The 13,639-nt window shown below is 45.3% G+C and overlaps 4 protein-coding genes across 4 annotated transcripts; 3 read left to right on the top strand and 1 right to left on the bottom strand.

Moving 5' to 3' along the window:
• Positions 1-850: 850 nt before the first annotated feature.
• FOXG_20913 (uncharacterized protein) lies at positions 851-2,044 on the top strand. Its single transcript, XM_018401237.1, has 2 exons — positions 851-1,066; positions 1,123-2,044. The coding sequence occupies exon 2, from the start codon at positions 1,180-1,182 to the stop codon at positions 1,771-1,773; it is 594 nt and encodes a 197-aa protein (XP_018251812.1). The 5' UTR covers positions 851-1,066; positions 1,123-1,179; the 3' UTR covers positions 1,774-2,044.
• Positions 1,814-2,137, bottom strand: FOXG_20912 (uncharacterized protein; the record flags this gene model as incomplete). Its single annotated transcript, XM_018401236.1, has 1 exon — positions 1,814-2,137. The coding sequence occupies one exon, from the start codon at positions 2,135-2,137 to the stop codon at positions 1,814-1,816; it is 324 nt and encodes a 107-aa protein (XP_018251811.1).
• Positions 2,138-3,680: 1,543 nt separating this feature from the next.
• FOXG_12469 (uncharacterized protein) lies at positions 3,681-4,492 on the top strand (the record flags this gene model as incomplete). The annotated part of the gene is made up of 1 exon (XM_018392262.1): positions 3,681-4,492. The coding sequence occupies exon 1, from the start codon at positions 3,785-3,787 to the stop codon at positions 4,490-4,492; it is 708 nt and encodes a 235-aa protein (XP_018251810.1). The 5' UTR covers positions 3,681-3,784.
• Positions 4,493-6,000: 1,508 nt separating this feature from the next.
• On the top strand, positions 6,001-7,851 carry FOXG_20911 (uncharacterized protein; the record flags this gene model as incomplete). The annotated part of the gene is made up of 3 exons (XM_018401235.1): positions 6,001-6,791; positions 6,844-7,077; positions 7,135-7,851. The coding sequence occupies 3 exons, from the start codon at positions 6,001-6,003 to the stop codon at positions 7,679-7,681; spliced, it is 1,572 nt and encodes a 523-aa protein (XP_018251809.1). The 3' UTR covers positions 7,682-7,851.
• Between the last annotated feature and the right edge of the window lie 5,788 nt (positions 7,852-13,639).

Raw genomic sequence — 13,639 nt, 5'->3', positions numbered from 1 at the left:
ATTAAAAGACAGGCAGCAGTATCATAGAATAAATCAAGCCTTTCCAGTAGCGGTAACTTATTGTTGGTCATTCCAAGAAGGCATACGTAGTACACTAGGATATTCGGGAGCTAATATTGGCTGTCTTCCGGATCAGGCAGGATTAGGGTCGTACTATTGTCAGACATTACGTGTATTCGGTCCATTGATCCAGATTTGTATATTCATCTTGTATTATGTTCAAGTTCTGCCCCTTAGAGGTTTTACCATTTCGGCTGTAATCTTAAAGTATCCCTGCTTGCACGTGACACCCAGTGCCTGTTCAACAACTATGGGGGTAGAGCAGTAGTAAGTGGAAGGAGAGATAAGATGTACGATAAAGGAAATCCAAAACATCAATATGTGTACAGGCCAGATTGTTTTAACTTGTCAAATTATAAAAGACATGATATGTGCACAGACCAATTTCAGCACTTTTTGTTGTAATTCATCGAATTACGACCACGACTGCGTACAGTAGTAGGAAGGTGGAATTCCGGGAGTAATAGAGGGTCTTGCCCGAAGAGATTAACAACTATCTGATTCAAAGCCTTGTACGTAGTCCAATCTAAGAAATCTCTCTAATCATTCCAGATACCTGCGTCTTTCATTTGCTCTTGCCATCCGCGTGTAACAAGCATTCCTGCAGGGCAGCAATCAAAGGTGAAATTCTGGAAGCTGAACCCGAAATGCTCTTTATGACTTCACGGAGATGAGGGTTACCTGTATTTACGCCATTAAGGACATACTGAAAGATCAGCCGTTATATAGATACTCCCTCCATGACCTGGAAGGTAACGCCTGCATGCATATGTAGAGCTGATGTGTGCCGAGTCTTAAATACGCCGCTGGTGGCGTGGGGCTTCCCTAATTAAACTAACCAACAAAGGTGTAGCGCTTTACTCTATAGGATAGAGAAGGCGTTTCTTCCAAGTCCTGCATCTACATTAGTAGCTCTTTTCTTCCTTGATTTTGATCACCACATAAATGTTGGTCTTGATAGGAATGAAAAAGAACCATTGTAGCGGTAAACCACGAAGCCAGTCAGGTATTTCTTCAGTTCCCTTCAGTTATCAATATCGTTATCTAACAGCATTCATGTAGTAACCGACATTGTCTTAGTTTGCTTTTCAAAGGCCACAAACAAGGGGAACAAGAGCGATGAATGATGCACGCCGTGTCAGCAAAACAGACGATGGGGACACAAGAATAATACCCTATGCGAATCTCAAAGATCATCTTGCTGGCACAGAGGGCAAGAAACCCGTGAGATTCCTCATCCTGCAGATGTCTGCAGATGTGGAAAATCCTACAAAACTCCCACTGCTACAGCACAGGTGGGAAAGAATCTTCGAGAAGTGGTGGGGGCGACGGCGCTCTGTCGTTGACAGGTTTATCGAGAAATCTCGCCCGAAACCTCATTTCAAATTTGCTGTTGCTCTTTGCTCCTCTAGAGTACGTACTCATATGCGTGCGGTTAGGGCGTACTTTCTGTTAGATTTCGCTCATAGTCCAGCTCCTATCGATACGCTGAGGGGCGAAATTCAGCGGGGGATAGGTACTTGGGAATGGCCAGATACTGTGGCTCTTGGTTATGGAGAACACAACGTACAGGAGCATGTGGTAATGTTGCTGTCAAAATTGGATTTCATGTCCGACCAAAGTCGCCCCGACTTTCATCTTTTTGGGGACGAAGAGTTGAAGGACGCAGTCAGGGAGATTCGAAAACAGGAACAGCCCGCCGAGGGACGTTAGGAACTATATTCATATGTCAAGCTAGACTTGTATGGTGAGACTAGTTTCTGAATCGGTCACATTGATATCGTTGGTATAAGAATAGAAGGGATCTGTTCCGTGTGATAGGAATACAAGTGTTGTTATGCTTGTAACTGGTGACAGTTTTTGTCTCGGTCTTGTACTTGGTGGTTGGAGGCTTGTAACTGGTGACAGTCTTGGTGTTGGTCATGGGGGGCTTGTAGGCTGGCTTAGTGACAGTGTGAGTGACCGTAGCTGTCACGGTCTTGACCCTTTCTCCATAACCATTTCCGTAGTCACCACCAAGGCTGGCAAAGACTAGCGGGAGAGAAAGTAGAGGAGCGATCAAGGTAAAGATTTTCATGTTGTAAAGTGGAGCAAAACTCTTGAATATATGATTCGAGCGTGTGGAGCCGTTGAAACAGCGGAGGGGAAGCTCGAGCCTGCAAGTCCAAGCGTGCAGGATCTTCTGTGAGCATCAGGGGATAAAAGGAGACCTTTATACCACTTGTTGCTTACATGCTTCCGATACGCAATGGAGATATTACTCCCATATCTCGAAATATGAGATGTACAAGATGAATACCAACTTGACTTAGGTTCACATCTTACCACAAGAACTCAGATTGTGTGGCTCCCTCAATAAAATACACAAGAAGGTTATTTTAAGCAACTGTCCTTGGTCAATGGCTGCCTGTCTGACGGAGCAGGCTACCAATAGCTGTTGTCGGAGCTACAATACACCATAGGCGCAGGGCGTGAGGATTTCCCAGCCATCCACGGTGACGGTACAGTCAATCTCAGGACCATGTACCCGTTAAACGCTAGCGATCCGCCATTGCAAGGGGTGAAACAAAGAATGGAAAGCAGAAGTGCGGAAAGTGAACCTGAAATTGGCCGTGCACTAGTAGATGCTATGGGATATGTGTTACTTTGCATATCACCACCAATGTGCCATCCACGGCCGTCTAAGCGGTGTCGCAGTGACTATACAAGAACACTATTACCTGATATCGTATCATGAGTCTTGAACTAAGTACACTGCGTAGAGTCACATGAAAATCTTATTGAGCTCTAGACCTTTACTGCCCGGAAGCTATTTATGAGAACTTTTGAACTTTAGGTATACAGGATACTAATTCAATACACTCGTTCGCAAAGTATTATAAGATGCCAGCGGCGTTGAGTTCTGCTGCATACAGTAATTTCTAAATTGTCAGTCGTCTTTTCATTGCCTCTGTGTTTAGCGAAAGGCTTGACATTGGGCTACATAGGCATCAAGTTCACATATGTGGCGGTCCCCTTAGGATAGCAGCACGAGGGGCAGGATTACAGCTGATAACAAAAGTCATACCTACCCTGGATAGTCCAAGTACCTACTTTCTAGGTCTTTATTTCTAGGTCTGTAACGAAGCCCTATCACTTGCTATTTCGGCTTCAATCGTATCCTCTCCATGACAACAGCCGTTAAGATGGGATGGCTTATGTTCTGAAGCGGTGCTGTAGGCTCACTTCGCAAGATTACCAAGCACTACATGATGTCGGCGGAGCGTATTGAGGGGTTAAGTTCAGGCTTATGTCAAATCTGGGTACAGCATGCTTTGATTCAACACGACAGCAAATGCTACCATCTGCGTCGTGCTCTACATATAATCATCTCTATTCACCAAATAGAGGCCTGTCCTCTCTGAAAGGGATTTGGATATTTTAGGTATCCCTCAATTTCCGTTCTTATGCTGTATCGTTTCTCATCCTGGGCATTTGGCACCTGACGTTAGGCATTCCCATACCAGGCTGCTTCCAATTCGCTATTTTTGGAAATATTGCAATTTCATGATTATAATACGGGCAGAAGGGAATTTAGGTGTATATGGTTATTCACTAAATCATATTTCTTCAGGATCTTATTTTGAAGTACTTCTCTGGAAGGTGGTTCACGTATTCACTGCGCCTCCTTCAAAACCGTGGTCGAACTACAAAAAGAATTGGAACGCAGACGTGAATACAAATCATGAAAATCTTTCCCTTCGTTCCCTCTATTCTCAGTCTCGTAGTTTCAGCGCAGTTGCAGGGTATAACGGAGATTGATTGGCCAAAGGAGTGCGGACACGCGTCGGAGTCGTTTTACCCTGCCATACCAACCGCCAAGCCTCCCGTAGCGGAGGCACCCCAGGTGGCTTCTACGCAAGTAGAGACTCCCCATTCACTTCTCACCCATGCCCCGGTAATCCATGATAATCCATCTCTCCCCCCTGCCGAGTATGCCGCCCAGAATGGACCATTCTCTAACCCTAACGTTTACCCACCTCACCCCGAAGCCTCCGTAAGTGGTTACAGCCAGCGGGAGCAATCGCCTGAGCCCCACAGTACGAATGAAAAGCACGATGGTGATGTGCATTTTGGCGACATGACTCATTATGAGGTTGGTGTAGGGGCTTGCGGTCAGGACTCGACTGGGCAAGGCGACACTGGCAACATTGTAGCACTCTCAAAAATCTTATTCGATGCGGCCAAGATCGATACCAATCCCAATAATAACCCGCTATGTGGTAGAACTATCATTATCAAAGGTTCCAACGGCAAGGTTTCTCATGGTATCGTCTTAGATCAATGCGAAGGCTGCAAAATGAGTGATATATATGTCAGCCACAAGATCTATAAAGAAATTTGGGGGAGCCTCGACAAGGACGGCACCGATATCCAGTGGTGGTATAGTTAACCAGGGTCCCTGATGAAAAGTTATTGCTTTGGGAATAATATCGGGCGAAAAGGACGGAGGATTCGGTGATGATTTGCTTCACCATCAGTTTTTTGGTAGGAGACGCCATATGTATCATAAGGATTCCTTTACTTTGACCTGGACTGTCTCTCCGTTCAACCATTGTCAACATTATTTGTGGTTAGTTCAGCATCACTTTTATCGTGTGAAACTTTCTAAGAAATCTTTTCCTCCCAAATGCCAGCAAACATATGGTCTGTACTAGAGTAACTTCATTCTAACTAGTATATACAGCTACTTACAGCTCCAGTTTCTATAGTCTTCTTTTCTTTTCTGTTACCCACTTGCTAAAGTCGAAAATTGCTGGGACTCGACGGAAAACTGAAAATGAAAGCGACTCTACCACGAACAGTCTAAAGTCACGGCTACTCATACACGGAAGGCGCAACCGCAGGGGTAGCTGCATCGTCATAACCTTCCTTATTGGCGAGGAGATCCCTTACATATGCTATGTTACATACAATTCAAATCGTACCCACTTTGGTGTTTCCAGCCGAAAAGGAATTCATGAACGTGATATTCTTTCCTGCATATACCCAAGTGCTAAGTAGATACCTGGTCCGGCAAGGAACTCCCTGGCATACCATCTCTTCCACCAAAGCGGCGCCTTTCCTAAAAAAGCTTCAGGGGTTAGCAGAATCCAGGATATCTCAGGAGAATCCGAAAGTCTAATGCCGAGAACTATGACAGCTAGAGAAGCCTCTTAACGTCTGGTTGTACCAAGAGATACAAGTAGCTAACTTGAGATGGGGATAACCTATCTAAGGACGGTGTTGCAGTGATTGGATGTCTGCCAGTCCATGACCATGGGAGGCCGTGGCCGGGGGCGACAGAAGAGACAGAACGTGGTGGGTCTGACATAACAACGCATAACGCGGCTTCTGATTTTCTCTAGTTACTGTTCACGTGAAATATGTCGCTTCGGTCAAAACCTTGGTTTCGTGGTGCGTTACTGTAGCTATCGATCCAAATCTATTACTAGGGTTGCGGTTGCTTCCGGTCTGAAGGTGGTGACCTATGACTCATGTCCAAAGTGGTAAAACTGAAGTCTGTTAAATGTTAAATCTTTTTATTGTTACTGGCGTACTTGTGAAAAAAGGGTTTTTTGTGATAACTCCCTCAGCCGATGGTAAGGTCCAGAATGGTAGAAATGGATTGGATCTTTATTCTCATTGCCTTTCATCCGTTGCTGCGATCTAATTGGCCACAGTTCCGCCCTGACAGTATCCTAATAACCGGCATTGTGAAACGACGGATCAGTTGTAATGGCGAAAGGGTAACTATGGTTCTTAGATAATACCAATCGAGCAAGCCTGCTTTAACCCACTACAAGTATGAACAAAGTAACGTTCCTCCTTTCATAGCACGCAGCATTGCAGCAGAAGGATTTACACTCTCGTTGGCGGCAAAGTCTCTCTTATCCAGCTAAAAACACAGCCAGCGGCAACATGAAGTCTTCATCATTTGAATCATCGTCTTCTCTGTCGCTAAAATCCGCAAGCGACGTGCAACTAACAAGTATCGTCGATGGAAACTCTCAAGAGGCTGACATTGGGACTGTCACCTCTAAGCAACTTCTTCGAAAGGTTGCTGCAATCGCATACCTATGCGGCGTGAGCGTTACCAGTAGCGCAACCAATGGCCTCATAGTCATTGGACTCCCTGAACTGACAGAAGATCTCCGTCTCCCTCCGTCTCTCGCCTTCTGGCCATCGTCAGTTCAGGGACTGGCCACTGCATCAACGCTGCTGCTCGCGGGTGCTATTGCTGATGTCGCGGGACCACGGCCAGTGAATCTGCTGGGATGCATGTTCAATTGTATCTTCATGCTTACCTGTGGACTGGTCAAGAGTGGCGAGGAACTGGTTATTTTGAGAGCCTTACAAGGCGTCGCCACTGCGTTGCACTTGTCTAGTTCTGTGGCCCTTGTGACTAAAGTGCAGCCGCAGGGGCGAGGACGCAACTTATCCTTTGCTTGCCTGGGATTAAGCCAGCTGTTAGGTTTCTCAGCTAGCCTAGTTGTCGGCGGTATATTGATCGATACTATTGGATGGCGATCGGGATGGTATTTCTGTGGAGGCCTTACCTTGTTGCTCCTCGCCATCGGGTGGTGGGCCTTGCCAAGAACCTCATGCCTCAGCGCATCACGAAACACACTGCAAAGTCTGCAAGTGCGAGTCGATTGGGTTGGCGCATTTCTCGCATCGGTCTCTATGAGTCTACTGACATACTTTTTGGGGTTCGTTGCCGTATATCCCTCTCCATCTGTGTATCTGCTAACTAGAAAACAGCGTCATAAGCACCAATGTAGATCGAATTCGTTCTCCAGAGAGCCTTCTTTCCCTCAGTCTCAGCATGATAACAGCAGTGTTGTTTGTTTGCTGGATGCATTCTCGAGTCAAGAATGGCCAGGTTGCTCTCATCCCGAATGAGCTCTGGAAAAATCCTTGTTTTACCAGTGTCTGCATCACTGTGGCCCTATCGTTTGCTGTGTTGAACTCTCTGGACCTCGTGACGAGTCTTTAGTAAGTTCAAAAATGGACGACAGTCAAGAACCTCATTCGACTAACGGCACCTCCTAGTTTCCAAGAAATCGAGCATCTCTCAGCCCTTGAAGCAGCTATACGCATGCTTCCGAGCACTGTGGTTGGCCTCACCCTCAACATCACTACTGGTCTTGTAGTTCACAAGATCTGTGCTAACTGGCTGGTCGCTCTCGCTTCCCTCCTTTCCGCTGGCTCCCCTCTGTTAATGGCTGTCATCCAGTCGGACTGGCCATACTGGAAGTGCGCTTTTCCCGCACAGGTCCTCATGCCGTTCTCTGTTGATGTTCTTTTCACAATAGGCCTTATCATTATCACGGAGGTTTTTCCCGAAAAAAAGCAAGCAGTCGCTGGTGCTGTTTTCAATACCGCTGCGCAACTTGGCAATACCATGGGGCTGGCTGCCATGCAAATCATCTCAACATGGGTCACAAAACAACAAGAGAAAGTAAAATCCCCGACACAGGCTCTGATGGAGGGATACAGAGCGACATTTTGGACTATGTTGGCCCTCTTGTTGGTCTGTACCATTGTTGGAGCAATTGGCCTTCGTAAAGCGGGCAAAGTTGGGTCAAAACATTATTAAGATGCCAGTCCGACTTATGGGGATGATGGATTTTTGTGCATCCAAGCGAAAAACAGTACACCGGATAATAGGTGGCCAATACTTGAATCAGATCTAATTGCGCGATCGTTTCAATTGTTAGGCACAGTGACAGCCTCGGTAATTCTATTTCTGACGGGGCAAGAACGCACGATGAGAGTGTTACGAAAGCTGGGCTAAAGCCAGTCGTTATACGAGATCGAATCCATAAGATCACAATGTTGTCGAGGTGTCTAGCCTTCCCTGTTCACTATGAAGTTCCTGAAAGCAGCCATGGGGCCTGCGTAGATGTTACGGCAATAATACTAATCTCTCACGTATTGAGTCCGAGCCGTGATGCGGAATATCCTCCGGGCTAGAGTAAATGTTGCGCTAGCAAACGGCATTAGCAAAAGTGATAAATACCCATGGAGTATCCACTGGCGGAACAACAGAAGTCTCTTCCTGAGTTCCTTGTCATCGAGTTTTGGGAAACTTGATCATGGACGCTTCTATCTTCCTGGCCGTCCTAGGGTTACAAGGAACTCGTTGAAGCCCGAAATAAATGGAAAGGTGAGCTGAAGAACAAGGAGGCGTTTTCCTTTAGCGAGGCTATTATCAAAGCTCCGGTGAGATTGAGCACAATCCATTGTTTCACACCTTTGATAAGTTGAGAGACGGAGCCGCGCTGCGGTGTGAGGAGTTTAGCCATGTGCACGCAGCATCGAGACCCAAGTCTGAACAGACTTCTGGTCTGTCAGCCGCTGGTAGAAGGAATACCTAGGTTAGAGATGGCGAGGCAACGAGCCCAAAGTCTCAGTCAAGGTCCACGTTAGAGTACTTAGTGATCGGATAAGATCGGCTCTCTAGACTTGAGAGTTTTTGTTTTAGCTTTTTTAAGGACAAGTTCCCTATCCGTAGGGTTGCTATTCCAAGCTCCAGCCTACATGTTAGCTTTTCTGAAATCTTCAAAGTTTGCAACGTACAATTGCGTCAAAGGAGTCGGAAAAATAGCAAATGCACGAACAAACGTAAAAGCTATTGGTAGCTTGACAAGATTAGTACATCGCCAGGGCGTATGAATGTATCCTTCTTGGACACGGGTTATATTTGGCTTATCCAACAAGCTTCGCTCAAAGGAGCAACAATATTATAATATTATATGATGCAAAAGAACTGACGGGTCTGCCCCTTTGGTCTTTGTTTCACAGAGCAGACTTGCGATATCACCTACAACGAGTGTCTCGAGATTATGCTTGATTTAAAAGGCTAGTTTTTAAATGCCCTTATTGAAGAGACATTGCTTATGAGATAGCAGATGACATTGTTAACGATCTGGACTATCTCCTCAATTTCGTTGGAAGGATGACAGACTACAGCGAGCCTGATCTTGTTTATCTTCTCGAGCACCTTGTCTCGCTCAACTATAAAAGTCTACCTAAGTCTCGCTGCAAAGCACCGGTCACTAATGAATCGTGGGGTAGAGCGGCTTGTCAAAAGCGCCGGCTACAAAAGCTCAAGGGTCAGAAGCCTTACTACGAGGCCAGTCGCGCACTGTACAAGTGCTCAATTTGCGCAAACGTATTTCATACGTGGAGCGCCGCTGCTCAGCATGGCAAGGAGACTCACTTTGGTCCAGTAGCAGTGTATTGCATGCTATGCGGGTATCGATTACCAGTCTCCAGAAGAAACCAGCACGAAAGTTTCTGTGGGTGGAGGATCTTGGATGGAGACCCAAATAAACCCAGCAGAATCTGGCTCTGCTGCCTCCAGAATCTGCTTCGTTTGACAAAGCGGGAAGTTTGTGAATTGATAGATATGTGTGACTTTCTCCGTCCTGATGGGCGCTGCAACACAAGAGGTAAGCACTGTCCTGGTGATACAGTTACAGTGATCTGATCCTTTCCTCCTGTTACAGCCCTGGCGCTTTACTTCTTTCAACAGCTACGGCGACTTGCCGAAAATTCGAAGGCTTCCAAACTCGAACCATCATGTAAACTAGATGAAGGACAAGAATTAAATCCATGTAGCCAAATCGATAACGAGATCCTAGCAGGAACAAAAGGAATACGAGACGTCTTTAACTGGGTAATGCAAGATAAGCCGATCACAAGCCGAAAATTACTGATTTGGGACCCTGGTATGTTCAGCACGCCTAATGACGAGTTGTATCACGAATTTTATCCGCCATTGTCCAATGCTCAAGAGTACAAGTGGATCAGACTTGTAGAACGTCAATTTACCTTCTTTACTCTAACGTACAATCCTTGCCGTCGACTGGAACAAAGGCAAACTAGGAAATCGATAGCTGGCAGCACTGACGTTGCACTTCGAGAGGGAGCCGGTCGGGCGTGGCGCGGCGCCCGAATACCTAGACAGCGTTACCCCGGGCGTTATGATTGGTGTCGTCCACTTTCTTAGTGCTATTCTCGTATTGACTGTAAAATTAAGACTACGGCGCTTTGTCGATGGCATACTAATAAGGCTTAGATTTACATGAATTGGCATAATTCATCTTGATATCAAAACTTGAAAATGTATTAATATACAATACTTCCTACACAAAGTCCCTTATTTTCATGAAATAGCTTCTTCATCTTCCACTGAAAGACGATTCCTTAGACAACGCCGCATACTACAAAGCATGGAGATTCGGCTGATTGATCCTGGCTTGACCATGTTTGAGAGTGATCCTCATCGGGAATGCATTGCAAATCTGCGATATTCCGCCCCAGAAGCCATGTTATCGCTAAAATCGTCGTTCTCTCGTGATATCTGGAGCATAGTATGCACTCTTGTCGAGTTTGCCACGGGCAAGGTACTCTTCCGCTCTGATCAACGCACCAAAGCTGAGTATCTGGCTGTGATAGAAGGTTTCACCGGATCTATAATCGAAGACTGGGAATGTCGGGCCATTGATGGAGAGTACAGGGGCAGGTTTCGAATGCTCTGCAGAAGTCCACTGCACTTGCACCGCGATAATATGAGAGGGACAAAGAACATTGACGTTAGCGACTACTAGTCGATGATAACATGAATTGAGCTAATACATAAGAGCAAATCATTCCCAGAAAAAACGCTTTCTCCAGAGAATTCGCCGATCTAATGAAAAAGGTTTTTGTGCTTGATCCTGCGAATCGTAGCTCTGCAAAGGAGGCCTTACAGCATGATCGCATTACAAAATATGGCTCCACTGAATGATAACTACGATCCCTAATGTTTTGTGATTTTGTGATGAAGTGGCTTGTTTTAGAGTTGTTGACTTCCCTTGAAAGTAAAAGCATGTCGTCCCTGGCCTCTAAATCTACCTAACGGAGTGGACGAATTATAGGCTTCGATGAAGCGTGAGCACACAAATTCGTTGTTATGGTTTATACCATGTCAGTACTTCCATAGCTCAGACCCTCAGTATTGACTGCCTTGCAAGAGCATGTCTGTTTTCATTATTATATTCTTTCTCGCCTCAGCTTGTGGCTAAACGCTGGGAGAACGGTCTTTCCATAAGCGACAGACACTTAGCCCATGGTATTTGCATTAATTAATAATGCAGCAGTGTTCAAGCACCATTCCATATGTGTTCGAAATTGGATTTGTCTTCAGAGGCCTTTCGCACTAGGCCTACGCAGCACTTAGCGACTAATTATTTTCTCCGCATCGTCGCTGCATCCGTTTCTTCCATTCTTTATAACCAGAGCTTTTGTACTCAGTTGGGAAGTCTTACGCCATGCTTGATAGATTTATATGTTAATAGCAATCGTAAAGTAGTGTATATTGTATTAGCCATGAGTCACTCCCATTTTTCAAACCTCTCTACGCTATGTGTAAAAGTTCCGATTAATTATGAATGAAGTCACACCTGCTGGATATCAACTTGTCTTAGCTGGGTATCAACTTCTTTTTTATTAAAGCCAGTAGCTATTCTTAGGTGTATTATTAAGTTTGGCCCTGACGTAGGCCAGTGCAACCATGTGCTGTGTTAATTTATCCCTTTGTCTCTGTCGCCGTTATCCTTTAAAGATAATTTTAGCTTTCCATGCTGCGGCATCTAGTAAACGACTTTCCTTCGCAGTAGTCTCCCGCCATTCCATATTATAGGCATACCCATCTGCTACTTTCCCCCTGGGCAACCCATCCCCATTTTATTCTTACGATGCAGCATTTTGTCAAATCTACGAAGGATTGACTTAACCTCAGTCAAGAGATTCTGTATAGTTGATCGTTCCTAGTTCTTATGATATCATCAAGTTGTGCCCGCGCCGCCTCCCAGCGGAATATTGTAGCCATACCAGATGGCCCGCATCTTCTTGTTATGTACATTGCTCGAAGCATTGGGACATGCCTTTCGAAGCCATGGTCTGCAAAGGCCAGGGGCTCCCTAGAACAGTGTTTATCTATTATCGTAAAGCGAGCAATCTGATTCGTATGTATAGACTCGACTGTAATTGTTGAATGCCTCATAACATTCTGGCAGCACTGTACTTGGCTGTCCAAGGAGCATAACCTCTTTGGGGGATCAGTATGGCACAAGAAAGAGGAGCGTCACAAATCAGACCGTCTCTGCCTTTTTGCCTGGTATACTGGATAGATTATAGTAGAACCATAATACAAGCCGTCACCAAGAAATGGAACGTTGTGTAGGTATCATCTCGGCAAGTTATCTGGCTTTTCTACTACTTAGTGGGCCCTATGCATAAGAGCCAGCCGCGGATTGATCACGAATAAGCGAGATTTAATAATAACTGCAATGGAATGGCTTATTGTAGTGTATCTATGTAACGAAGGTTCATCAAATCTTGTATTTTCGTTTTAATTATCCTCGTAGGGCTCCTTTTCTGGTGGTTCTCAAGCTGTTTGTACAAGTACTACATGTACTATCTTAGTCGTATCTACTTTTACATTCACCTGTATTTTGGCTCCCTTCGATCCTAATGCATAACTTGCGTACCACGAGTCTATTCTCGACTGCTGGTAAAATCCAATGGCCCAGGAAAGACCAATTCACTTGATTGACGAAAGCCTGATTCCCCATCGTGCTGATGAAGCGCATATAATATAGATATCCGCTTCTGTAGCGCCGGATAAATGTGATTCTAGGTCATTCGAGCTGTTGCTGCTTATTGGGTGGGGGACGTTGAACCCGACCTTCGCTTTCCCATTTGTGTATCGAGCCTTTATGATACTTATGCTACAATGTCTCACAATAATTGGCTACGCAAAAATATTTCGGTGGTGGGCATCACGTTGTTTATAGCTTTTTTGTTTACGTTCCATTTAAAATCATCAAATAGCATTTGGACTAATAGAGTTCAAGAAAAACCCTTCTTTGATGAGCAACAGTCTCATATATCAACATCGCCTAAGAAAGATTATCAACAAAAAACTCAAAATGGGTATCACAGTTCTTTGCCCGACCGAGGCGATGGTGCATCTCTTGAAGGTAAATCCGATTATCGACTGCTCACAAGTCTTCGGAACAACATGGGTTTCTATAACAAGATAGATGCACGGCAGACTGGCTATCAAATTATGAATCCAACGGTACTGGAACTTCCCCGCGGTGGGAATAGCAGCCATGACTTTCTCGTCATAGCACGCACGAAACACATTGCGAAAAACATTCACCGCAAACAATATCAATTAGCACGCCAAGTCGCCACATTTGCAAACCTCACGTACGACAGCTTTGGGCGCCCGCTGCTGAAAACTGGTAAATGGTCCAAGCTTCTCGTTGAGGACTTTGGAGACCCTGAACATCACTGCAAAGGACAGCCTAATATAGACAAATACATAGGCCCAGAAGACATGAAACTCTTCTGGACACGAACTGGTGAACCACTACTTATTTTTACTCATCAAGTCAACGACAAGAACATGTGCCAGGGCCAGTTCCTGATTGATGTCCGTGCCGCCCTGGTTGAACTTGAACAGGTTCTGGGTCCCGAATTCTCATCTCTTCTACCG

The sequence above is a fragment of the Fusarium oxysporum genome, chromosome 3 (assembly GCF_000149955.1).
Source record: "Fusarium oxysporum f. sp. lycopersici 4287 chromosome 3, whole genome shotgun sequence".
Classification (NCBI taxonomy): Eukaryota; Fungi; Ascomycota; class Sordariomycetes; order Hypocreales; family Nectriaceae; genus Fusarium; species Fusarium oxysporum.
Note: the sequence above shows the minus strand (reverse complement) of the source record. Positions and strands in the feature narration are given on the sequence as shown.

Excerpts from the sequence above, each read along its gene's own strand:
- FOXG_20913 (XM_018401237.1), top strand. The coding sequence starts at position 1,180 with ATGAATGATGCACGCCGTGTCAGCAAAACAGACGATGGGGACACAAGA.